General features: G+C 32.6%; 2 protein-coding genes across 3 annotated transcripts; both read left to right on the forward strand.

Annotated features, from left to right (window-relative positions):
- Window positions 1–1,771: 1,771 nt before the first annotated feature.
- LOC126846349 (OTU domain-containing protein 7B-like) lies at window positions 1,772–7,308 on the forward strand. 2 transcript variants are annotated; one of them, XM_050585678.1, is made up of 10 exons: window positions 1,772–1,993; window positions 2,664–2,909; window positions 3,158–3,319; window positions 3,531–3,692; window positions 3,785–4,013; window positions 4,070–4,187; window positions 4,517–4,679; window positions 4,761–4,924; window positions 4,990–5,226; window positions 5,928–7,307. In XM_050585678.1, the coding sequence occupies exons 2-10, from the start codon at window positions 2,810–2,812 to the stop codon at window positions 6,195–6,197; spliced, it is 1,605 nt and encodes a 534-aa protein (XP_050441635.1). In that variant the 5' UTR covers window positions 1,772–1,993; window positions 2,664–2,809; the 3' UTR covers window positions 6,198–7,307. The 2 variants fall into 2 exon arrangements, with proteins under 2 accessions (XP_050441635.1, XP_050441634.1); XM_050585677.1 differs by lacking the exon at window positions 1,772–1,993 and adding an exon at window positions 2,377–2,471 and having other exon boundaries at window positions 5,928–7,308.
- Window positions 7,309–9,684: 2,376 nt separating this feature from the next.
- LOC126846799 (fez family zinc finger protein 2-like) lies at window positions 9,685–23,321 on the forward strand. Its single transcript, XM_050586597.1, has 4 exons — window positions 9,685–9,804; window positions 20,409–20,806; window positions 22,208–22,483; window positions 23,050–23,321. Exons 2-4 carry the CDS (start codon window positions 20,438–20,440, stop codon window positions 23,224–23,226), a joined length of 822 nt encoding a protein of 273 aa, XP_050442554.1. The 5' UTR covers window positions 9,685–9,804; window positions 20,409–20,437; the 3' UTR covers window positions 23,227–23,321.
- Window positions 23,322–27,462: the final 4,141 nt, after the last annotated feature.

The following is a 27,462-nucleotide window of genomic DNA, read 5'->3' on the forward strand; positions in this document are numbered from 1 at the left end:
AGTGTAGGTATGTAATATTAATTAACATGTTAAATGTTTTATCAAGTGTATAAATAATGTGTCAGTTTATTAAAACTTGTTGATAGTAATGAAAAAATGTATAGGGCCAATACCAAATGATGATTGTATTAAATCAAACGCGATTTTTATTTAAATGATTGCATTTTTTTATCGAGTGTAGTAAAATTTGCCTGGTTTGTGGTAGATTAAGTCAAAATAAGTATTAATAAGTAAACATTTGGAATATAATCGTAATTTGTTTTAGCTCTTATTATAAATTTTCAATTTTATAAATATTTTGTTTTTTAGGGGACTATAGTATCCCTAAAGGGAATTATCTAAGGGGTTAATTCGATCATCCTTTAACGTTTCGGACAACACACGTGACTTAGATGTGATGTTTTCGTCTTAAAACGATTTTAGCGCCACTGCATCTCAACGTATATTCTTTTTTCAATGGAGAATTGGAATATAATAGCCGTCGTTTAATTGTTATTAACCTTTCGGTCCATATTCTTTGTGGTTCTGCAAAGACAACAGATGAAGACTTTATTTATAAGACTTTAATAGTTGTTATTATTCACATAAGACCTGCCGTTTTTTGTATACTTTTAAGTATTTTTTTTCTTAATAAACAAAGTCTGATGGAAGTCGCGAGCACGGATTAATTTAGTTCTTCAGTTTATTTTAATTAAAAATTGTCTATGAAAAATACATTAGATTGTTTTTATATTAGGTATACCTAAATTGGTTCGTTCGTTGTAAAAGTGGTGTGGCTTCAAAAAAGAAAAAAAGTTTAATTTTATTGCATTAGTTTTGGTTTCATTTTCCAAGTCACTATAAATTTGTATAACCATTGATTTGTAATAAACATTAAAAGAGGTACAAGTATTTGATCAGTGTTTTCTATTTTTTTTTTTTTTTTGCTACACATTAATTTTCAAAAAGCTCTTTCTTTCAAAATTCAATTATAAAATGTCATTTAACCATAATAATAAATATTTAAAAATTAATATGGTCAAATGAGATGGATGATTACTATTTACTCCTTAATAATATGTCATGCTGGCAGCACAACTAGCACCATTAATAATCGTATATTATATACACATATTGTTAGTGTTGGCATTACTGGGAGGCGGTCTTTTTACGGGCAGCGTTTAGTCCGGCGGCGTTTTGTCGATTTTTTATCCGGCGACGTTTTGTCGATTTTTTGTCCGGCGACGTTTTGTCGGGCGACGTTTTGCGGTGGCGACGTTTTGCGGTGTAACCCCGACGAAGCATACAACAACAACAACAACAGATGTATAAATTGTTATCACAAACGCTCGACGGTTAGGACTTGGTCACGGTTATAGATAATTTAGTTATCTATAACCGGGGAATTGGTTGATGGTAACCGAATACTAACCAACAGCAGCTATGACCCTGATGGCTTTTCCCCTCACCCCGTCGGGTATCATGAGTCATGACAAGCGTGTACCTTGGGAAGGAGGGTGTTAGGAGGTAGGCGCGTAATTTGGAATAAATAGTCGAATAATAATACTTAATTATGAATACACCCAAATCCCAATTCCAAATAGGGCACAGAGGTCGAAATTCGAAAACACTGTCAATTATATTATAAACTTTGGGAAGGCAATTTTAGAAAAACATCTACTTAAATATATTTTATCAATGGTTTGTCCTGGAAGAAATGCGTTTCCGTCGTATTAGAATAATAAAAAAAAAAAAAGTGTTATTATAAATACATATATTATGACGGATTAGATACTATTATCAGCCATCGGCTATGTGCATTCTGCATTTTGCATTTTGCAAATTGCAATTACCTTGAAAAAAATATAAAAAATTGCGACATGATTTAAATAAATAAAGCGAAAACCGTTTTGCATAATAAAATTATATTATTGTATAGTGCGTTTATAACGTTTTGTTTGCATTTTGCTAGCTTCAAAACAATCGAATCAATGTCAGAACTGTAAAGCATAACGTGAGTATATTTATTTCGATAACAAACTAAACGGTTTGGAGTACAGTTAGTAGTTACAGTTGTGTTTGTATTAATAAACATGTAAAATTAAATTACTTATTTTTATTTCACATCTATTACTGAACTTGTTGATTTCAGTTTATTTTTACTAAACGACCATCAATACTGTGACTAATGAATTGTATAAATACATTACATTCTATGCTACCTACTTGAAACAACAGTGTATAACTAGATTTTTACTTTAACGCATTCATAATTTTTTACTGTATACATTTTCAAACATAAAGTTTTTTCTTGTCGTTAATCACAATTGACGTGCCAAACATTTATTCCATTTAATTTTCGACTTTCGTTAAATTTAATGTTCTTTGTTGCTAATGGTGTTTGCATGACAAAAATGATGTTATTCATTTTCCTGTTATAAACAACGATGACTTTGTATTTAATAATAATACATACTATTTGATAATGTTTGGTATGTGCTTATCTCTAAAATGATACAATATTTTCTTCATTTTTACGTATCTAATTAATGTTTGGAGAATTTTTCACGATTTAAAATGTATTTTTAAAAACACATTTGTTTATATTAGTTTTGAATTTAATGCCATATTATCGAGTTTTAAAATGAAACTGTATTTAATAAAATGTTCATTACGTTAATTAGCTATCAACGTGGAGGAAAGCAATGCACATTTGGTCAAGGTGGAGCGAACAGGCTCTTACCATCAAGACCAAGTCGATTCTGTGTTGTATAATAATTACAACAACTTTGAGGATTTGGAAAACGGAAATATCACTACAGTTCCTTTCATGGAAGATACATCTTCATTACCGAAAAATGCAATCTTCATACCTCTGTCGGGAACTACCCCGCCACAACATCCAGACGAACCCTTTGATGCTAATGCTTGTAAGTGTACTGCCTCAGAAAATTGATATTTAATATTCAATTACATTATTGTTGATCAAAATAATGTTAACAATATTATATTTGTCATAAATTGAAGTTTTATTTTAAAAATTTGGAATAAATTACATTGTAATTATCATGTTTCAAAAACTATTAAAAAAAAGTTTAGACGAAGAATTAGCTGTATTTTTCTGAATCAAATTGGTGTGTTATTTATTAAACATTATTATATATATTCATTTATATAGATAAAACACTCAAAAGAGGTATTTCGCGTGCCACCGATAATGTAAATATTGTATCTCAAGCAAGATCAGAACTAGTATTGGTGGATAGTGCCGAAGACGAGTTGCCTGTTGTGGAAACTCCAGTGTACACATTTATGTTACCAGATTTGGCGGCACTCGAAGGTAATTGCAAAACATTTTTTATGAATTTTACTAAGTATTTGTTTACAATTTGTGGTACAGTTTTGTTGCAACACATGTCGTCAATAATAGATTTTCATCTTATTATTTTTGCTTTTATAAAAATAGAAATCTTTTATCTATTATCTTCATGCAAAATTTAATTTCTTACTGTATGTGTCTAACAATGTTATCTTTTTTTTTTTTAATGTAGAGAAATTTCGATTGTTTATTGAAAAAGATTTAATAGCAGTAGCAATGCAAAATTCCTTGGAAAACGCCAATCGACTGAATTGGTGGTCTGGTTTTTGTCAAAAGCTCTGGCCACTTTCAACTTCTGGCGATGGTAACTGTCTACTACATGCTGCTTCATTGGGTACGTACTAAATAATCATGTATTATTCTGTTATCGATTACTTACCTTAAACTTGTGCACTACATTAATCATTATTTGTTTAATAATTATAGGTATGTGGGGATTTCATGATCGTTTGTTGTGTTTGAGACGGACTTTGCATACGTTTCTGAGCACGAGTCTGGTACGTGAAGCACTTTGGCGACGATGGCGGCGACAACAAACAATATTAAACTCTCAGTTCGGTCTCGTTTACACTGAACAGGAGTGGCGTAGAGAGTGGAATGCCATCGTCAGTATGGCTTCTACTGTGCCTCGGATGAGAAGGCACAGTATATCGAGGTATTAAAAAAGTTATTCAAAGTAAAACATATTTATTAATATATTTATATGTTCAGCACTGCTAATGGTGAAACTGAAGGAGATATTTATGAGAGTCTTGAAGAAATACACGTTCTAGCTCTGGCTCACATCTTAAGAAGGCCTATCATCGTCGTCGCGGATACAATTCTTAAGGTATGATTGCTAATGAAGGATTTTTTTATTATAAACATACGATTTGAGGATTTTATTCCGCTAAAACATAAAGTGAGTGTGTTGGTTCAAAATGAAATATGCCGACCAGTTTTATATTTAATTGCGGCTTGTACTCTGTTATACAAAACCAAATATGGATTTGTATTCTTTTTTTATAAAAATATATTGGCATAGAATATGTTTTTGAACAAGATTCGTTGACTTATCTATAAGAGTAAAAGATTTATCTGTTTGTTTAGTATTTTTTTTGTAAAATTTGTTTATTTGTACTAAAGTTCTAGTTTTAATTGTGTAACCCAATTGTTTAGGACATGAATGGTGAAGCATTAGCTCCGATACAGTTTGGAGGAGTTTATTTGCCATTCGAGTACTTTTCAAGCGACTGTCATCGTTCACCGTTGTTACTAGCATACGACGGTGGACATTTCTCTGCATTAGTGGCAATGGAAACACCCAACTCGGTACTTTCGTGTATGTGTTTATAACGTAATTAAATATTAATTATTTCTTACACGTGTTAATATTTAATAATTTGTGGAATTCATTATATAGCCGCCGTTCCTTTGGTCGATTCAAACGGCGATCTTTTGCCGATACAGTTTCCAATCGATCCAGGAACAACTGACCAAACACCAGACAAAAATCAAGATTTGTCGTTCACCGATTCTTTAACAATGCTAAACGAGTATTTAGATATTGTCAAACTCGACCCGCAAGTATGACATTGTTGTTGCAAATTTAAAACTTATAATTTAGTTCTTCACACTAATGTTTGTTATAGGGAAATAATGAATCGTCGGGTAAAAATGGACTTTTCGGAAGTTTGGGACGGTCTGTGGGTAATAAATTGAAATCAAAACTATCTCGAACAAACTCAATTAAAAATCTTACCGTAGCTCTACAGTCAAAGTACACTCTTTGCGCTCTGATTAATACTGACAAAAAACACGAATACCACGACGTCATGATTAAAAACTATTTACAAACCGCTGCAGAACGATTTCGTCTTTCTCCATATGTGAGTTTTTTATTTTTCCTGATATCAAGTATTATTATTGAATATTAGCACTCAATTATATTATCCATTAATGGGAACGGAAAGCGGTATTTATTAAGGAGTAAAAGATTATAGGCAATATTTGACAAAAATTGATCTAGTAGCCATTTTTAATATGCCGACTAATTTTAAGGAGAAAAAATATTAAGTTTTTCTATTTATAATACTTTTGAAGTTATTTTTCTCCGAGTTATGACGAAAGTTTGACAAAAAATAACTTCCGTAGAAGTCATTTACTGGCGTATCTATTGGACAGATTTCAATTTTTGTTTTTTATATAGTAAAGCTTACTATTTTTCCTTTAGGGACTCGAAAGTCCTATTTTTGATTTAGCAATTAGAAAATTAGTTCAATTTATTAGAAAAACTATAAAAAAGTAAAAATATAAGTGCTTACACAATTTTTTTGAAAATAAAAATAAAAAATTGGCCTTAAGCATCCATAGAAAAGATGTTAAACTATAAAACAAAAATAAATTTTGAAATCGGGGTTCGGTGGACACTTCAGAAAATGACTTCGCGTTTTAGCCTTTATTTGTAAAAAAATTGACGCTTTTCGTTCCTCTTAAACAGAATATTATTTTCATTCCAGACTGAGTACAATGTACTAAATCAGATTGAGTATAGTCTAGTTAAAAATAATTTTTTTTTTAAATATTCCAGGCGGATCAAACACCTCGTTACGGAGCTGGTAAATCACGTTTTTACACAGAAGTTGATTCAGAGTCGCATATAAAAGTCGGACAAATGACTCCAGTCAAAGCTACCACTAACGTAGATTCTACTTTGTATTTATCAAAGTCTACGTTTTACGATACTGTTCCCGAAGGCGAGCCTTGCCGTGTTGAGGAATGTCCATTTTTTGGATCGCCCGCTACTAAAAACCTGTGTTCAAAATGTTACCAACAACATCAACAACAGCAAAATGATTAATAACTAATATAATATACATACATTACACTATTGACAATTTCATCACATCTAAATATTAATTTTAAAAACGAGGTGATTCTTTCCTTGAATTTTTTTTTATAATTTTTGTTATTTTAACACATTTTCTTTGATTTTTGGGTATTTTTATAACCGAAACCTAACTATTTTTTATAATATATGAATTTATATTAAAAACTTAGATTACAGGTTTTGTTTAAAACACTTTAATGTTTCAATAATATTACGAGACTTGTAAAAATTAAATACATAATTCATTGGTAACAAAGTATCAAAAATAAATGTATAATAGTAAAAATATTTAAAAATTGCCAAAAACCATCCTTTACTTAATATAAATCTAAAAGCATACTAAAAATTAACTTAAACAGATGGTATAAAAATTTAATATCAAACATTTATTTTATATAAATAATACTTTAAAAAAGTAATAAAAAAAATTAAGTATCAGATATTAGAATCACCTTGTGTCACTATGGTTATCCAAATTCTGTTTCGCTGTTTAACTCTTGGTCTAAAATTTGGATAATCAATATAAATATTTATATTCGCTTGAGTAGCAGCTTTTAATATGTATTGTTATTTATTTAAAAAGTAAAGTATTAATCTTTAAGTATTTGCACAATGTGTGCCTCTCACATATAATTTACTATTAACACATTATTATTTTTTGTTTTATGTAAATACAATACTAACGTGAACAATTTAATAACGGTCATTTATTTTTATTATATACCATTGTTATAAAACGTTTTTATCAATAACATCTAATTTATATAAGTATTAACTAATTATAATACACCCTAGCGTATTTAACGAACTTAAGTTCAGCCATAGTACAGCCAATAATCTAATAAGCAGTTTTCCCTGCAAATTCCTATGTAAGTAGTATTGCTGAATTTTAATGTACATTATTTTGATGCACACATAGTTGTAAAATACAAACATCTTTATATTGAACACAAAATATTTGTGTTATGCATTGTGAATAATATAACGCTGAGTAAAACTAATTATAAGATTATATTACATCATCACGTTAACATCTTTTATTATTTTTTGTTGTTTAAATCGATAATATTTTATGTTTGTTATTACATGTTTTATTTTAAATATATATACCTAATGTACCTAAATTATCATTTTGTATTTTTTCAGTGGCAGTGATGACAACCATCATGAGCGATCATAATTTTGACAGTGGGTATAGACCCACTGTCTATTTTAGGTGAAAAAATTTTAAAAAGTATAAAACGTATATTTTAGTTAGCTTTGATACCTAGCTGAGATGATGTTTTTATTCATTCTTTAATTTTATTGTCTGGGACCCACAAAACATTATAAGCGGCTGCTGAACCCATTTCTTTATGTAGCAAGCCCATAAATCAGAAATCGTTGCACCTCAAAGATACTCAATCGAGTCAAAAATGTAAAAAACACCCTATTCTTATTTGAAATCGAGAAAACACCCAAAAGACTTTCATATTTTATAACTTGAATGTGATTTTGTAGTAGCTTTGCATCTACTTGTTACCTTCATATTAGCGTATTGGCTTCTGCATACTATGCAATTGCTATGTATACCATGAACTACCTTGGATATATTTTATAGTAAATTCATTACTTTCTGATTAATTTAAAAAAACTTCCACCCCCTGTGGGAGGGGTTTGCTTGGTAAAATTCAGGTTTGAAAGTATTATTGTACAAGGACATGTCGAATAAATATTCCATTTAAATGTTAACTCGATCTGGTCATTTTTCGAAAAGTTATTTCAAGTCAAAGTAAAACTATCTACTTTTTTCCCACCGATTCTAAGGGTGAACGAGTCGACTTTTTTAAATTTTGAATCCCCAAAGTACCAATCGCATACATTTTCGAAAAATACATTATAATTTATCCAAAATCTGTGTTTGTTTATCAATTTAATAAAATTTATATCAAAATAATTATTTCTTTTATCATACAGCTGGTATTTTTTTCATATGAATAATAAATCAAGCTGAAATTAAATGATAGATTAATTTATACGATTTTTTTCTCCATAGGTATGTATAATTCTGTTTTGAGCGGAAAAGAGTCAATTTTCAAACTTTTAGCAGTGAGAGATTTCTATTAACTGCATGTGTGTTTAAAATAAACATAATCTTCTCAATTTAAGTACCGCATTTGCCGTCTTAAGAAAACCCCCCCTCCTTAGTACGGCCATGCTTAGTGTTTTCCCTCCGATAGTATAAAAAATGTTTAATTCGATTTTTCGGTCAAATCTAATTTAATTAAGTAAGTTGTATAATTGTGTAAATACCGGTTTTTTATGTTTAAGCTTCGTCGCGGAGCTGAAAAGTTATTGTTTTTACAATGATATCTTTTAAACCACACTGAACCGATTTCCTCATGTGGTAACTCTATAGATCAGAAATTGTACGTGAAAGCACAACAATTAAAAAAGCACCTCTTTCTCTTCAAAATCGAAAAATAGACAAATTAGTTGTAAATTTGTACCAATAGAATGTTCATTGCGCATAATAATGTCAATATAGGTTGACAAGTAAAATAAACATCAATAACCCTTTCCTCTCAGTAAGAGTAGACACTTTTCTACGGATCTTTTGATATGTTCCGTCTCCAATATTATGCCCCAACACCACTACACTGGTTTTTTTTTTTTTTAAATACTTAAATAAATATTTGTCCAAACGTTTCTTTTCGTCTTGGTCGGCGGCACACTCTTTTTGATATTCAGGCGAGCCATCCAGCCTTGCATCCAATTTTCGGTTGCTACGCGGTGTCACTTGAAAAAAAAATATTATAAAACATATACTTACAATACCTAAACTTGATTATTGTACCCCGGGAACCACGTGCAGAGAGTGGTCAACACCAAAGGAAAAATGCGTAGGTACGGAATATATTTACATTGTATTCGTATGGGGGGTATTAGTGTATTATTGCAGACGACAAGTATATACTTAGAAGTTTTACAATAGACGCGACTTATGGTTCGATCACCATGCACTTACATGACTTGCCTCGTTAAGTACAACGTTATATTGTATTATATTTTGTCCCGTTCGAAACACCACGGTCCGCGTCCACGGTCGAATTAACACTGTTGTAACGTCTTGTAATAGGATTGCCGTGGGGAAAATGTTGGCGTTTTCTCGGGTTTATCCGTGCAACCCCTCCAGGGGGGGAGGGTCGCGTCTCCCGGGAGGCGCCGGGTTACCGCCTTTTGGGCGGAGCTCGACGCGGGGTTGGTTTTCCCGGGACGCCGCCGCATCCTCCCGGTTATCGATTTTCCGGGATCGGGCTGGAAAATGCCACCGCCAACATGGTGGCATTTGCCTGTTCCCGTTCCCTCTCTCCCAAAGGGGCACGTGCACTCTTCCCCGGTCGTCGGTAGGCGGGAAATTTCAGCTACCATTTCGTCGGTCGTCCCTGTCGGGCCGGCTACTCTTTTGCAGGCGACCCGAAGTGACTGTTTTGGATTTCCAAGTTGGAAAATCTTAGTCCAAAGTTGCTCTTATAGGGAAAACCGCCGCGGAACCCGGACGACTTTCATGCTTAAGGTGCCCATCAAACCTCCTCCTGTAAGTATATGTTGTACACTGTAACTATAACTATAGGTAGTTTTTAACTACAAGTAGTAAGTGACTACTTTAACTATAAAAAAAATACTTGTAGCGAAACTTGTAGTGTTTAAGTTAATAAATTACCGTTTCTCTGAGTGGAGGAAACCTTTTCGGCCATTTTAATTTGAAACCTATACTAAAATAATTTGAGTCAAATGTTGTAAAAATATATATACTATATTATAACTTATAATTCCTAGTCTAAGTCTATGTTCTAATTTTTATTTAATCTAGTTTTAAGTTCTTGTGTTAGTCTGCTCTGATTCAAACTAAATTATAGAAATAAGTTATATAATAAATTTAATTTATTAGAATTGTATAATAAACAATGTCTAATGAAATAAAAATAATAACTTAACCATACAGGAAGGAGCATTGCCCAATTAAGCTTACTATGGTATGGCCGATAAGGTAATATAGCTTATAAGGATATAGCTTTTTATATTTTTTTACCATTTAGTGCATTTATCATTTTCAAATCATAAATACATTTTTAATTATTTTGCGAGTATAATGGGTGTACAAATTAGAGAACTTAGAAATTAATCTCTAATTAATCACATTGATGTTGGCCAAATACTATTTGGATTATAGGAAACTACTTGCATGTAAATTAGAAATAGTTAATTTATTCGACGGTGTTTGTAAGAAAGGGTAAATAAAAATATAAAAATTTCTTACAGGAATCAAGAAAAATCTACAAAAACGACAATTATTGTGCTAATATCTGTGGCCATTCATTTAACTTAATTGTAACCAAATAGACAAAAAATTTAATCTTTTTTTCAAAAATCAGAGTAAAATCTGTCTTAGTTGAAACATCTGAGATGCAAAAGTAGTAGAATAGGGTGACTTAGGGAAACAAATTTAATAGTGTTTATGAAAAATAAAGTCTTGTTCTTCTCTCCATCGTTCTCTGGCTCCTGCATTTCCTACCTGTATCGTGTACCTAAGGTTCGTAAATCCTTTAGTACTGTATCTAGCCATCTATTTGTCTTGGTCTTGCACGAGGTCTTTTCATATTTAATTTCTTGTATAATATTTCCTTTATTTCACTTCCTTCTGCTCTCCAAACATGCCCAAGCCACTGTATTCGTTTAATTTTCATAAAGACAACGACATTTAATTAGATTAAATAGATTCCTTAAATTTTCGTTATGTATAATATCGTATTGTTGTGTGGAAGTATTGTAGTATGGGCCATATATTCTTCTCAACACTTTTCTTTCAAACGTTATAAATTTATTTTCATCCCTTTTGATCGTAGCCCATACCTCGCACCCCCATAGGTTAAGATGGGTCTTATATATTATGCTATGTACAATCTTACTTTCGACTCTCTAGAGAGTATTTTCGACTTTAATATTCTTACTATTGAAAAATAAGCCGGAATGGCGTTATTGATTATTTGTTGTACCTCTTGGTGCATGTCATTTTTACTGTTAATTAGTGTTCCAAGATATTTGAAGCTATTCACGCGTTCAAATGTGAATTGACCAATTTTAATGTTATTATTGTTATTACTATTATTATTAATAATACCGCCTAGAATATTTTCCTCTTTAGAAACTTTCATGTATTTAGTTTTTTCCTCACTGACAATTATTCTGTAATATATTATGTAAATAAAGTTGAATTTCTGTTATTGCATGATATGTGTCATGTGTGCCAAGGGAGGGACACGGGGGACAATTCCCCCTTGACTCTTCTGCAAGTTAAAATAAATTATATTCAATTTCCCAAATTCCCAAAATTTATTACACAATCATAGGGCCTCCTCTTGAATTTTCACTCGTGGGCGCCCTTGTGTGTGCCTATTTTCATATTTAATAAACAATATAAACGCAAATTAAAATACTTAAATACTTAAATAATTAAATACTTACTTGGTACTATATATGTATGTTGATCAATTTTTGAAATATAATAATTTCGCACATTTGCTCTATTTACTTTTAATTTCCCCGATTGGTCCTAGTTATTACTATACATGTATTATTCCTATAATTAAAATAAAATACGATTTGGTTCTTCCGCCCCTGTTTTTTAATCCTATGGCAATTTTAACCTATTACCAAAAATCGTATACAATTTTCATATAGCATACTAAGGGAAAAGAACGCGAATGCCGTTTAATTTTCAGTAAAATTATATTTAAATATAATTGAAAGGGTCAGTGGATAAAGGTGTTAACTAACATTTTTTCGAAAATGCATTTTATTGCATGAATAAAAGGGTTATAGTGTTATAGTATAGTATAGAGGATCTCTAGACCGATATTTTTCCTCTAATAGTTATTTCATCTATTGAATATACAAAAGTTCCATAGCTTTCGTGTAAAATTTAGTTACAAAAGTGGCGTTCCTGAACAATTTCAAAAATGTCAGCTAACACCTTTATCCACTGACCCCTTTAATTTATGGTACACGTTGTATTTGGATGTGAGAGGGGGTGGTGGGAGGGTATTTTTAATGTTGTTTTTAAATCCTGAAAGGTACTAGCAGGGAGATTTCCACCAAGTATGTTAATCGTAAAATCTCTAATAATTGTAGTACATAGAAGTGAGTTGACAGGCTGAATTTCACAGCTACTTTTAGGAAAGCAGTTCTGAAATTTTCATTATAAGGAGCTGTTATTCAGCACAAATTTTAAAGATTTACTTTTTAAATAGGTATAGTCGAAATAGGCGTCGACCGTTCATTTAAAAAAAAACATTTTCACGGTACTTTTGGAATACTTCGTTTTGTATACTTTTGCGCCTTTAAGTAAAAGAGACGGTAATCAGATGCCCCCTCCCAAAAAAAGCGTTTTAAATCAAAGGTTAGGTGGAGTGTGGTATTAAAAATATTTTTAATTCTCCAATTTCAAAACTAGGGAGGGGTTCCGAGCACACAAAAAACGGCAACTAATTTCGCCTTATGATAATCATGCGGGGTATAATAATAGTGTATCGTCTCTAGTGTCTATATTATTATAGTTCACACCGGTTTGGTGGTTATTTATGTATGTTTTTAAATCACCAAGATCGTGTGTTTATACAACAATAATGATCGTGTCGGCGACAAACAACGCAGCACGTCATTGAAGAGGCTGACAACGCTAGCGCCGGCACGTGTTTAAGTTTCCGCAAAATATACACTCCTGGCCGAGTGAACATCACGATTGAACACGTATACTTTAAATAGGTATACTTGGATATACGTTATTTTCGATAATAATGTTTTAAGAACGACATCGGACCTTAGAAACAAACACGGGCGGTTGGAAATTTATTATACCGTCCACGCACAACGCAGGTTTTTGAGTTTACAATGATGTGTTTTGTGCCTAGACCCACGACGATATCTTCTAAGCCGCTACTAAACCGACTTCCTCGTGTATAGCAACTCTGTAGATCAAAAATCGAACCCGAAAATTATTACATTAGGCGAAACATTGAAAAAATTCTACCTTCCCCTTCAAAATCGAGAAACTGTCGGACAAGTTCAAAATGTACTAACGATTAACACGTTGACAAACAAAACAGAAATTTTAAGAGGGCATAGCACCGGTGATTTTCAGCGGTAAAAATATGTTTAAGCAGACTGAAAATAACTCGCTTAATTTTGGTTTTAGAGTAAAAGCACCCATTATAAAATTAAAAGAAAACAATATTCCGGAGAGCAAGACAGTGCGTTTTTTTAAAAAAAAAATAATTTTTTAAAGAGTGACAGTCATTTAAAAATGTTTAAATAGTCGTTATTTCTAAACTATGTATTGACCGTTATACTTAAAGTAATGAAAAAAACGCACCGTCTTGCCCTCCGGAATATTGTTCTCTTTTAATTTTATAATGGGTGCTTTTACTCTAAAACCAAAATTAAGGAAGTTATTTTCAGTCTGCTTAAACATGTAGAGATGAAAAAACATTTTTAAATCGCTTTCAAGTATGCTCAGATAGTCCAAAAAATAAATCAACTACCGAAATAAAGTCCTAGTTATTGAACTAATAATTACACATCACAGTTTAACCTTTAAATTAAGATTTTGTAAAAAATTTCCTACAGTTTACGCCTTAAAAATGGGCGGTGCGACGCCCTATTAAGCCATATTTTTCTTATTCCAGTTTTAGGACTCAATGTCTGATAATGTTTTACAATAAAAGTATTAAAACATTATTTTATTTGGCAATTTCTCCAGGCCGTTATTTTGCATATAGGTCCTCTGTCTAGAGAACGCCTCGATTATTACATATATATTTTTTTTTCTATATTTTCCCCTCGTGCAAATACGTTTTCCAATACGTGTAAACGAGCGCCCAGATTGGCGGTCGACCGTATTGTGTTTATATTATTGCGGTTTTTTTAATCACTTAGAGTAAATTTTGAAATTCCGTCGAGGGCACAATATTTATAATTGTTCCCCGGTCGGTGTATTTCTTTTTTTTTTTAAACAAATAACAGGCGATTTTTTTTCATTTTTGCGAAGGACAATGCGCTCGGTGCACCTTTTCAATGTGCGCAAACATTGTCGTTGTCGCGGTGGAGTTACACGACAATGGAGACCGAGAAGACCTAACCGAGTGCGATATGTGCGCCCAGGACAAGTGGGCTCTGGGGATACGGTACACACCACATAATAATATTATGATCCTCCCTCTCTATATGTATGTTCAGTGTGTATAGACACACATTAAAATATAAATACGAATGGTTTGTGGTGTCGACCGAACTCCTCTCAATCTAGTATTTAATCGGATCGAGAATATTATCCATATTACTATTTCCGTCTTCGTGCGTGACACGACCAGAGCGCGATGATGATTATTATTGCCTTTGGGAGGGTGTTGAAATTTTTTTTTTTCAATTTCGGCCGGACCGCTCTTTTCCTCTTATATATATATATATACGATTATTATTGTGGCGTGTGCAAGGCGCAATTGCCCTTCCGAATGAACATATTATTATTATTATTGGGGCCGACCTGTCAACGGCATTCCCGTTTACCGTAGAAAGCGAAAGTTTTATACGGCGACGCGCTTTTCGATTTTATTTCTTCCATTCACATTTGCATGCCATTATTGTGTTTTGTCGAAGACACATTCGCCATAACACACGTGAAAACCGCATTAAAACTTTGGTCGATTTTGTCATAACAGAATAATTAGAAACCCGTGTGATTTGCCTGAATTTTGTTTAGGACACTCACATGTTATACCGTGATGATTATACCTAAATACACAGTCCTATTATGATATGATAATAATATTATGAACATAGGTAATATTTACAAACGTTCATTGTTACCCGATTCCGAAAGCAGTCTAACCGCAAAGGTAAACCTTTTAAGGTTTTTTAGTGATAATATAATAACATTAAAAGTTAAAAATAAAAAACTGGTCACCGTCCAGTCAGTTTTCAGCAAATTATTCTCAATTAAAAAGTTAATTATTAATCAACTTTTTATATTTAATTAATAATTATTAGATATGAATGTTACCGTTTAAGCTACACAAGTCGATAGAACTTTGGAAAATACTAAAAAAAAAAAAGATAAATATTAAGTAGTTTTATAATATTGTAAAATAACACGAATAAAAATGTTTTCAAAAATTGTGTCTTATCCTTAATGAATCACCTTGTGTGTTTAGGGTTATTTGTTAAGCCTACGTGACTCCTCCCCAATCATATTACCCCCCCCCCCCAAACAAATATCCTAGGCACGTTGCTGAGCAAAAAAAAATTGCCTATTTTTTTTATTTTTTAAGCGTTATATTGAGGTATGTAAATATACGTCACACAGCATCATCCGTGCCATGTGAGCAAACAATTTTTCAATATTTAAACGAGCTTCGTCCCCGGAGACGACTGCAACGGGTTTTCACCTCTTTATCGTGATTGATACATATATATATATATATATATATATTATACTCTTGGTTTCATCGGTGTTTGTTTTCCGAGTTGTTAGCAGAAGACAGTACCAGAGGGGGGTAGACCGCGCCAAAGCCGTCGGTATTGTCGATTTAAATATGTTTGTCGGGGATTTATGTGTATATATACATATTCCCAATTCTCTCTCTCTAATGTACTCGGTGTTTTTTTGGAGCCGCCGTCGCCAACGCCACGGGCATGTTAACTAACCACCCTCGGGGCCATCAGCAAAACACACATAATAATAGTCGGCCGTAACATCCGCCCCGGATAATTATTATTCAACTGGTTACGTCCCATACCGAGTGGGGTATTTTTCAGCCGATTATTCGCATTGCAATCTGTTTCTATTATTTTTTTTTCGAGGGCAGTGGGAACCCGTCGACAACGCCTACCGCACTAATTATCGACCGCAATCGTTTCCAATATCGAGAGACGTGTGTCATTGCCAGTCGTGTGGCCAGGAATGAGGTATTGCCGATTTGACAAAAAAACTACAAGGCAATACTTCCCCGACAATCACCGCCGCAGTAGGACTCCTTACATGCATAGCACATAACCAGCAGCTAAATAATGATCAAGTGGTTAGATCAAAAAGAATAACGCTCGTGATTAAGAATTATGAGTTATGCAATTCGTTCGGCCATATCTTTGTACTTTAGTTTTAAACCCAAATTTTATTAATTATTCGATTTTTAACATATTTATTTATTTTTTCTTAAGCATCCATGCAGCTATAAATTGTAGGGTGTGGGATGTACTTAGATTAGACGCAAAGCCATAGTGACAACCTTCTACGGAATTGTCAGTTTAGGGAGGTTTTCATTATATTATACACTACGGTTCTACATACATTTATTGAACACAAGAAAGGTTTTCTTGTGTTTCTCCGACCAGGAAGTCCTATCTAAATGTTGTGAAAAAGTCTTCGATTGTTGTATTTTTTAGTTATAAAACTGACAGCGACTAGCATACAAACTTGTAAAGAAAATTCAGTATCTCATGAGCATATCATTGTCATCATATAATCTTAACGGACCCTGCCATCATGGTTTCTGGACAAATTCGCTAACCAGAATTTTTTTTTATTTTTTATTTCAAATAGTTTGCATTTACATTCCAACATAAATCTAAATAAAGTATAAAAACGAATATCTAGATCTTAAGTCAAATAAATTGATCGTATACCTTCGGTAAGCTTATACATGTAGAATTTCATTGGGGTACTTCTAAAAATTGAAGTCTAGGAAAAATATTAATTCCTTTCTAACACATCGACATTCCAGTTTAAAACAACAACAAAATAATTATCCTACAACTAAAAATAATATCTACTTAAAAAATAATCAATAACCTCTAACTTCTTTAGAAAATAATTCAAAGTTCGTTGACATTTTTGTTGTTGCGATTAAACTCAAAATCTCAACAACTAGCTCCAGTTTTGAACTGAGGAGTCGTTAGTACTTTAATGAGTTATCAATGTAAATAATTTTGTATCATTACGGTATATAATATTAATTAATACATTTTAGCCTATAAAACGTGTAGAGGTAACTCAATTAGTACTAAGGTTGAAATGAAATAAATTGCATATCATAGAATCTATTAATTTGTATTACATTTGATTGAATTACATTGACATTTTTTTAAATTGATAAATTTTAAAAAATGAGTAGATAGTATCAAAATTGCATTTAAAATATGTCACGTGTACCTAAGAATTTTTTTTTGAAACTTTTTATACGAGTTATAAGTTTTTTTTTTCAATTTTTTCTACTGTCCAAAATTGTCTAGATAATTTTCGGTGATTTTATTAATTGTTAGCCTTCACGCAACTTTACTTTGAACTAACATCGCCAGCTTTATGAACATAATATTTTGTATACTACTGTGCTGACTAGGATTTTTATTCGTTAGGTCTATATTATGCTATATCAGAGGGGATCTGAAATGTAAGGGATCTAGGTGGTACGTTACCGATCATAACAGTTGTGTTAGGTACTTTGTACAGCCGATAAGATGGCAATAAATTTGATCGCGTGCGATAGCTGGTTTATAATGTTTAATGGGTTCGAACAACAACTATCATGCGTGCATACATCATCATCATATTGTTATACCTTTGGCCGTGAAGTGGATGTGTTTTTTTTATATTATAAAATATAAACGCACGCGATATAGGGGAAGCCTGTGCAGGTAATTGGTTTTACAAGTGTATAATGGGCGAAAACTGCTTAAACCATCTCTCCGACCACTGATAACAAAAAATAAAATAAATAAAACGTTTACCATATTATTATTATTATAAGCTAACCAAACATTGTAGCGTATCGCGCAATATTATATTATTGAATTTCATTGGATTTTTTCTTTTACCTTGTCATAGATTTTATGTACTTATTTGATATAATAATATAATATTATAATATGGTACCTACCTAAATTGTTCGTGTCTGTTAAATTAATTATCGACTATCGCACAACGATCGGAGATAAAGAGCAATAAGCTTTTCGTTTACATGCGATTATACGTGGTTAAATGCGTGACTTTCGACTACCCTTCTTTTCCCTTATTAACCCCTGTATAACTTCACCGTGTAACGTCCGGTCGGCTTTCATTAAGTTAGGCAATGAATGTAAGTCCGATTTATTAAGGTTTTGGAGTACAACGCACGCAACTAATAACGTTCAATATTACTACAAGCACATATTATCTAAACAGAACAACTAGAGGGCACATAAAACAGACTTAGCCACAATGTAGATACCACTACTTTGATTGGCTGACTTTTTTGGGTGAGGATCTGAACCTTGTTTTTCTTTTCTTCTGAGTTATCTCCTTCATGTTACCCACGTAACTCCTAAATGAGTACATTTGATAATGATGTTTTATGTATTCATCGAGGACTAAAAAAATAGCAGACTTGACCTGATACCGGGTTGATTTGTAGTTTGTGGCGGTAAAGGATTGTACATTTAATGTAGAATTTTAACGGCTAGCCGGTACATACAATACAGGCTGAAAATCACCAAGTTCTCCTGTAAAAGTTTGTGTTAATTTTTTTTTTTGCATTCAATTCAAATTGTTCAAAGCAAATTATTAATCAATGGACAACGCTGTTAATCCTCTTCCGACTTAATCGGGCTGTCACCGGCAGTCGAGCTTGTCGAGTGGTCTGGTCTTCTAACCCTTTAAACTATATACGTATATTGTTTGTATAGTAAGTAAAATATTCTAACTAATACACGATTGCCGTTATTCATAAATAACGTCCACGGAACGGCCGGGTTAACAGGACAGACGAAGGAGCACAAAAGTATAAGAACTATAACCGCTATTGACGACGGCACAATTTTTCTTTTTGTTCGTCTGAATAGGTACAATGAAATGAATAATCGTGAGCGTGCTTACCGTTTGTGCACTAATATAACGGTTCTAGACTCTATACTCTATAATGTTATGATTATTATTATTATGTTATACCTATATATTATGTACATAATTTTCGATTGATCATATCGTCGCAGCCAAACACCACTCAACAGTGCTTTGGGTTCATAAAATCACGTTGAAAATCGAGGGATTCGCTTTGATTTTCAAGTCAAGTGGTCGACGGCGATCAAAACAGAAGTCATCACTGCCTGCTATGCCTTCTCTCCCCAAACGCGCATTTTTTATTATTATTATTGTATTCCTCCGTTGTTGAGCACGTTCTTTTTGATCGGGGCCGTACATAATAAATAATAATATTATTTCCATTATTTGTGTTTTGCGCTTTTTTAACTTCTCAAGTGACAGCGCGGTGAGTTCAAAGACAGTAACGGGTAGCAGTTTTAATTGCATTGCGTGCTGCCACTGTCGGCTGTATAATAATAATAATAATATGTACATATTATCTAATGACCATCAGAGTGCATAGCTGCCGTTATCGAGGACAGTGATCGAATCCGGACGGAAGGACCAAATAAATTTTCAGCGTTGTTCCTTTAGTCGATTCCAACACAACAAACTTTACAGACAAAAGTGCTTGTACACCATTTAAACGATCACTTTTGCAGTTGTTTTATTAATTACGTTTTGACGGCTTGTACGATAATCCCGCAATTAGACATCGATCGTGTCGAAACTCAATTTATCAAGTTGTTAAACATATTAAAATAACTAAGTCAGGCACGAGAGCTGCAAACAACCGGCTAAGTATAACTTGTCTCATTTCCAAAACACACGCCTCCACTTTGTTCGGTCTAAGTTAAAAGTTCAATAGAATCGAGCCGGCAAAATACGAATTTGTACGTTATAATTAATCGGTCAATAATATATATTTATATATATACATATCATTCACGGAATAAAATATTGTTTTTTCATATTTATTTACAATCTATACAAACAGTACATTACGTGTGATAACAGTGAATAATAAAATGACAATAATCATAGCGTTTATGGGAAGACCCTTAACTAGGACATTTTTTCAGTTTAACCAGAAAGTCGTCATGCTAAATCCGGTCAAAGGATTGGTAGACATCCAAAAAAAAAACTGCTGCATAGCATTTTTTCCCCCCAGTGAGGTGGATATAGTATTAAAATAGTACTATATAGTCGGTGTATAGTAGAGTTGACTGATAATAACACGTTTTATGTTTTAGTTGGATACAACTTACAAGAAACAACAACAATGACAACGATCAGCGAAAACCGTAAAAAACCGACAGACTTTTCTATCGCTCGGATCATGATGAAGGACGAACCTCGCCCAACAGCATTCAAAGAATACATACCGACCGCGTTTAAACCGGCTGCGATTTCGCCCATGCCTTATTTGCTGTCGTATTCTGCAGCTATATTCCAACGACCCGATGTCGGTATCAAACAACACCAGCCATCTGCAATCTCCTCTTCCGCTGGTCTAGGAAAAGACACCAGCCAAGGTCCTAGCGCCTCCAAGGTATTCACGTGTCCGCATTGTGGCAAACACTTTCAGGCTCACTACAATTTGACACGTCACATGCCAGTCCATACGGGGGCCCGGCCGTTTATATGTAAGGTTAGTAATTTCGGTTTAGGTATGCTTAGCACCCCTAGTTTTAAAATTAGCCCCCCCCCCCTCCAAAAAAAAAAAAAATGATTTGTTTTGCATAACAAAAGTAGCGATTTACTAATATTTCTAATGCTTAAGCACTCTCACTTGTTTTAGCGAAATTGCTCCTCCGGTTGAAGTGCTATGCGCTTTGGGATATTCTCCCAATACAGACTAGTATACACCACAGATCTCATATTATTCGGCTGGAGGAGATCGAATATAAAATTGAACTAAAAAAATACATACATATACGTAGTTAAAATATTTTCGTTAAGATACCATATCATTTAATTTTACAAGTGAAATGAGTCAAAACAATTATTGTAGATAGCACACTCCTTTACAAAATTTAAAACGATGACATCAACTCTATAATTACACATTAAGTGATTCCTTATAAAAAAAATATTGTATGGTCATCGTTTTGAGACGTTAATCTGACAGACTCAACGAATTTTATTACAATTGTACATTAAGTTTAAATATCGTATAATGTAGTAGATAATGAGGATAACACTATTATATTCATGAGTAAACTATTATTGATTCTAAAAAGTAATTTTACAAAGAACCATCCTCAAACTCTAATATACTATAAAGCCTGTCCAAACATAAAATACAAAACGTTTTACATTCTATGTAAATCTAATATAAAATTACTTAATTTGATTTTTTTAAGTATTTTTATATTTCTTTTTTTTTTTGCAAGTTATCAAAAATGTGTCCTTATAATTTTATACTTTTGTACGTGATTTCATTTCAATCGAAAAAAAAATTGAAAGTTAAAATATTCAGTACAACAAAATTGCACACAGCAATCATGCTTTTAGGTTATACTCATATACATAGGGGTGGGCACAGGGAGAATTAACCTCTCCTCCCAATATAGGCTTGAGTTAGGTGAAATCTCCTTAGAAACCATAACAGTTTAAGACATTACAGGGATTATAGACACCCCTAAAAATCAAGTCTGAAATTAGCTTACAGAGTAAACAGGTAGTTAGTTGTATACCATACATTATTATGTATTTGAATAGACAGACAAATTTCAAAAAACACACGTGTTTGTTTTTTTTTTTTTGTTTCCCTTCAAAATCTAGTAGTATATTAGGCCCACGGTCGAGCAATATTGAAACAATATTGTAACACGTGTGCAAGGGGATCCGACGTTTAATGGAGTGGAAAAATAATACAGTCTCGATCGGTATCGTCATAAAATATTACATAAACTACCGTAAAAGTACCTCTTGATATGTTTTATTGCTACTTTAGTTTGTTCGACTTGTACTACGATTGTTTTTTTTTTTTTGTTAATAAACTATTCGAATTTCTTTTTATTACATAATATTTGATTTTCCCGGACAGATATGCGGCAAAGGGTTTAGGCAAGCCAGCACGCTGTGCAGACACAAGATCATACACACACAGGACAGGCCTCACCATTGCGGAGTATGTGGTAAATCGTTTAACCGGAGCTCCACGTTGAACACACACACAAGAATCCACACTGGCATAAAACCTTACCGTTGCGAGGTGTGCGACCGGCGGTTCCACCAGAAAGGCAACTACTTAAATCACACGTTGACTCACAACAGCATCAAACAGTACAGATGCTCGGTATGCGGTAAATCGTTTCACCAGGTAATTTTAATTATTATTTCGAAAGCCTGTAACTCGCGCAATATACCTTAAAGCAACAACATTAATTTAGCCAATACCTCCTGCCCCACTGGCAGTCAGATTACAGACTCTCTGGCTGTAGAACTTTGAGCTCAAGACTGCACTCAAGACACATCCACACCGCTGACTAACAACATTAGTTGTTACATCATATTAAGTGTTATAATAATCAGCAGTGAACCCTTAAATTGGTTTGCACACTCGCAGAAAACCCTATCTCACTCCACAAATCCCTACAGTTGACCATAACGTCTTTATCAACGCCTAAATGCCAAATGTCTTTTCGTAGGTTCTTGGATATTTCTTACAAACTAGTTAAATATACTATTTTATTAAATTATTTAAATATATAAATTAAAGCTGTTATCCAACAGTTGGGCTACACTTGCCTTGCGGTATATACCTGAAACTTAAAAATCCCCCACCCTTATTCTCTGTTACCCTTTTCGCTACATCGTTTCCCTGCCTTCTTTTATAGCGACCAACCCGATCCCGGTCTGTTCACTAACTCGCTGTATTGTTTTTAGATTTACAATTTGACGTTCCACATGCACACTCACCGGGAAAAAAAACCGTTCCAGTGTACGGTATGCAATAAGGGATTCTGTCGGAATTTCGATCTGAAGAAGCACAAGCGCAAACTTCATCCGGACGAGGACGAGATCCGTCATCGAGCCGTGTCCTCGTCACGTCAACAGTTGTAGTGTATAGATGTTACTATTATGTTTCGGCGACGACAACAATCAATAAATATTAAAATTAACAATAATACGCTTACCTACCTAACTTAGCAAGCCGAATCGGTAGTTTTGAATAATATAAATGTTTGTAATAAAGCGTTTTGTGATATACATATATATATATATATATTATATATATATGTAATACACCTACGTAGCTATTCGCTCTTACATTATATAAATATATATACCTATCATTATCCATTGGCCTGTGTATAACACGTGTAACGCGTGCGCCACCCCCTCGGTGCTCCTCTTGTATATATACGCGCTAAATGTATTGTCGTCGTGTGAATGTGTCATGTCGAGCGGTAAAGATTATTTCCGGAAAATATTATACACGTTTCTCGCGCCCTTTACTTTTGGGGGTAATTGGTTTGTTTGCGCTGTTGAATGGGGCAATAAGCGACAGCAGGGGTGGAGAGGGTGGGTGGCGACAACCCTCAGTCAGCAGTCTCTATCGTCATCATGATTAATACACTAGTATTGTTGTGCTTGCGTACAATCGCCCCGCACCCCTTTGCCGCCGCCCGTGCATCCTTCGACTCGACGAAAGGTGTGAACACACGGACCGCGTTTAAATTCTCAAATTCCTCACGAACAATATCATACACAGTGAACCGTAACGCGATTATTTCCGACAACTCTAGGGCGTCTCGTCACCTGATCGACTTGCACCGAGCAACCCTCTACCGAGCTGTGTACATCTTCTGAAAATCTCCTCTGGGGGTTGAAATCAAACAGGGCTGGTCCCCGTCCCGAGGAAAATCGCAGAGCCCTCTGGTACGATACGGAGGACTGCGGTTCGATCGTCGCCGAACACCGCTAGATAGCGACGTAGATGATATTAGTACATAATAATTATTAATACATTTCTTTGGCTTGGAGCAGGAACGGCCAATGTCAATTTTGTGCATAAACGAGTTAGTCCGCTAATTGCAAAAATTGAATCATTCTTTATATAGTGTGAAAAAATCACACTCTGAGGCCAAAAAATGAATTAATCATGAAGAATTTGATAAAAAAAAATTAACATAGAGCCTAATGGAAAATAAAAACTTCAAAGCTCATTTTCCGAAAGTTGCAAAAAATGACATTGGCCCTTCTTGCTCCAAGCCACAGATTTAATATTGTAGACTTATATTTATGGCAATCGCGTAAAAGATATACTTACTACTAAGATATATTACTTTTTCAAATTGCATTTTAATTATTTAAAACATACGAATATCAATTTGTACATTAATTACTTAGTGTTGACATAGGTACTTGTAAATTAATAAATGTCTCTCTAAGATAAAACGCGTTTCAATAGTTTTCGTTTATATCAATACATACTAATTATTGATACCTAATAATTGTTAAAATCGCATATTGTCCTTGTTCTGTTGAATGTGTATATATTATTATTATTATTATTATTTGTATTATTATTACTATTTGACTATCAGATTTATCAATTTAGAGTTAGCTTATTGGTCGAGTTAGGTAATTTAAATGATTTTAATTGGATAATAATATAACGTAAAATACCAGTAAAATAATACAATCGTGTAAATAATTTTTTAACTTAAAAACAATGTTTAAACTACTGAATTTACCGATTTGTCCTGTTTGGAACTTACACCTGATTAATAAGTTCCGGATAAGGTTAACTTAGTAAAAATGTCTTTTTAAGTGTGTAAAGAAGGTTAGGTACATTTTGGTGAAAAAAAATTATGAATTTTGGCTGAAACTTATTGAAATTGTTTTTAATTACTATAATATTTAAATAACCATAAATATATCTATTTCAACTCAATGACTATGAACATTTTATCAATTCTTATATTTTATTTCTTATTCCCATACTAAAACTTGTTGAATTTCTCCTTTTATACACTTCACAAATTCGTCACAATTGACTGGTTTTCTTTTTTCTCGATTTTGTACGTCTATACACCTTCTTTTTCTCTATTTTATATTTCCAGTCTGTTGCTCGCCGCACTTTTATTTATTTATTATTTTGCCGTACACATAAAAAATGTTACATCAAATCAGAAAACTGTTCTTATGACGGATCTAAAAAATAAAATTCACCGAATCTTTTTCAGTTTTAAAATAATGACACAATAGAAATTGAGAAATTAAAGTGATGAACATTTGCTATTCATTTTGTAATCAATCCACTGGTATAAGAAAAAACATGTTGCCAACAGTTTTATACAAATGCAATTATTGACGAATACTTATTTTGTGTCTAAACAAATTGTTACTATGTTTGACAAAGCTAAACCAACCCTAACAAATTATTACATTTCTTAACATATTAGTATTATCTCAACAAATTGTTACTATGATTAGCACTTTCAGTGAAAAAAAGCAAGATATAAATTATAATAATTAGTTAGACAATATATTATTAGAACTATTTATTTTACAGTTATGTCATAATTCATAAAACAATAATAGGTAACTAAATAAACCATTTATATTGACTATTGTGTATTAGTGGTTTACTATTAAACTTTTAAAGATGGTTTAAGATGGAAAGGTTTACTTTTAAAGATGTATTCAAGTATTAAGTTTTGCAATAACAATTAACAGGCATATGAGTAGTATAGTAATCTATAGATGACTGAGTGTTACTGATTCTGGTATATATACTAGAATCTCAAGCGCAAGCCAAACGCTCTTCGGCCAGGCGCCAGCGCTACTGTAAATCCCTTTAATGAATAATGATTAAAGTTTAATCAGTTATAAATACATAGTTTATACCATAACGTTATGAGTTATGACATTGCAATCGATTTAAAAAAGTGGGTATTTATGTTTGATATTAAGTATTATAATATGTAACAAATAATAAATTGTAAACAAAAAAATCAATTTATCTCCATTTCACCATGTTAGATGACCGATTGTTTTAATACCAATGAACGACATGTAATGTTTAACTTAATTTTAACTCATGTTATTTTTAAATATTTAATTATTATACAAGTAGAAAATAAGTAGAAATTGCACGCCAAGTGTAATGGAAACTTATCTTTGAACTTTGATAACAGATGTCGCTGTAGGATGCAGGCTACAGCCATATAATATACTATAAACGGTGATTTTTTTCAAACGAATTAGTTACACTAATTGTTTTTAAAATTCAACTGAATTTTAAAAAATATTCTGCTGTAGGTAATGCCAATAACACAAGCCACATTTACAAGCATATTGTTATCAGGCAATATAAAATGTATATCGAAGTCTTACAGCCGTACTCCTCGGTTAAGCTTAGCAATAATAAAGTATAGGTTAATTATACTAAAATTATAGGCTAAACTATACTTGCCATTTTTTTACTATAACTTTAATAACACGAAAAGTACTGGAAATTCAAACTGAATTCCAAAGACAGTCATAGGAACTAAACGGGAACTTTTTTTTGTATAGTTAGGCAAGTTCACCTAGAAGTTTTGATTTATTTAAATTTTTAATATAATAGATTTATAATATAATATATATGATACATACATTTTACAACACATACAAGTCTTATTATCAAAACTATCGAACAATTTTAACAGTTTAAATCGAATGGAGAAAATGCTAAAGAACTCCAAAATTGTTTATTAAACTAAAATTTGATTATTAAATTAAATTGATGCCTTGCCTATAATATAAAAATCAAAATTTGGAACTAATTCGACTATTAAAAAAAAAAGCGCCATAATTTTAAGCTAAAAAATATGTATACTCTTAGAATGTTTTTAAAGGTAGAGGGGTGGACTTTTTAAATTGTTGACCCAATAAAGTCCTTTTCAATGGACAACAAACTTGCTACAGAAATACTAATCAGTGATTTAAAAGATATCGTGGGTCCAGAAAAAACATTTTTTTTTTTTTAAACACCATTGAATCAGCATAAAAAAAACAATACTTTCTTACGCATCAAAATGAAAATGAAAAATGCCAAGTAACTAGTTTTAAGTTATGACCATCGTTAAACCGTTTTCTGTACTTATAATATTATAATAAATATTGTTTTAGATTCTAGACAAAGTAACATTATTAGACAAGGATTTATGTGTTATTTTTAGAGATACTCGTGTTTGATGGCACGAAAAACACGTGTTTTCGAGGGCATTATGGGTAGATAATGGGTAAAATAATATTTTTAAAAAAATACCGACAACGTAAATCAGAGTCGATCAGTGGTATACCGAT

The sequence above is a fragment of the Adelges cooleyi genome, unplaced genomic scaffold, assembly GCF_023614345.1.
Source record: "Adelges cooleyi isolate 19-005CV unplaced genomic scaffold, UGA_ACOO_1.1 ACOO_flye_CR_arks_rails_tigmint_CR_PRNA_9, whole genome shotgun sequence".
In the NCBI taxonomy this organism is placed as follows: Eukaryota; Metazoa; Arthropoda; class Insecta; order Hemiptera; family Adelgidae; genus Adelges; species Adelges cooleyi.

Excerpts from the sequence above, each read along its gene's own strand:
- LOC126846349 (XM_050585677.1), top strand. Across the intron at positions 4,188-4,516 it reads TCGCGGATACAATTCTTAAG|GACATGAATGGTGAAGCATT; the intron begins GTATGATTGCTA and ends CCAATTGTTTAG. Across the intron at positions 5,227-5,927 it reads GATTTCGTCTTTCTCCATAT|GCGGATCAAACACCTCGTTA; the intron begins GTGAGTTTTTTA and ends TAAATATTCCAG.
- LOC126846799 (XM_050586597.1), top strand. The coding sequence starts at position 20,438 with ATGACAACGATCAGCGAAAACCGTAAAAAACCGACAGACTTTTCTATC. Across the intron at positions 20,807-22,207 it reads CCCGGCCGTTTATATGTAAG|ATATGCGGCAAAGGGTTTAG; the intron begins GTTAGTAATTTC and ends TTTCCCGGACAG. Across the intron at positions 22,484-23,049 it reads GCGGTAAATCGTTTCACCAG|ATTTACAATTTGACGTTCCA; the intron begins GTAATTTTAATT and ends TATTGTTTTTAG.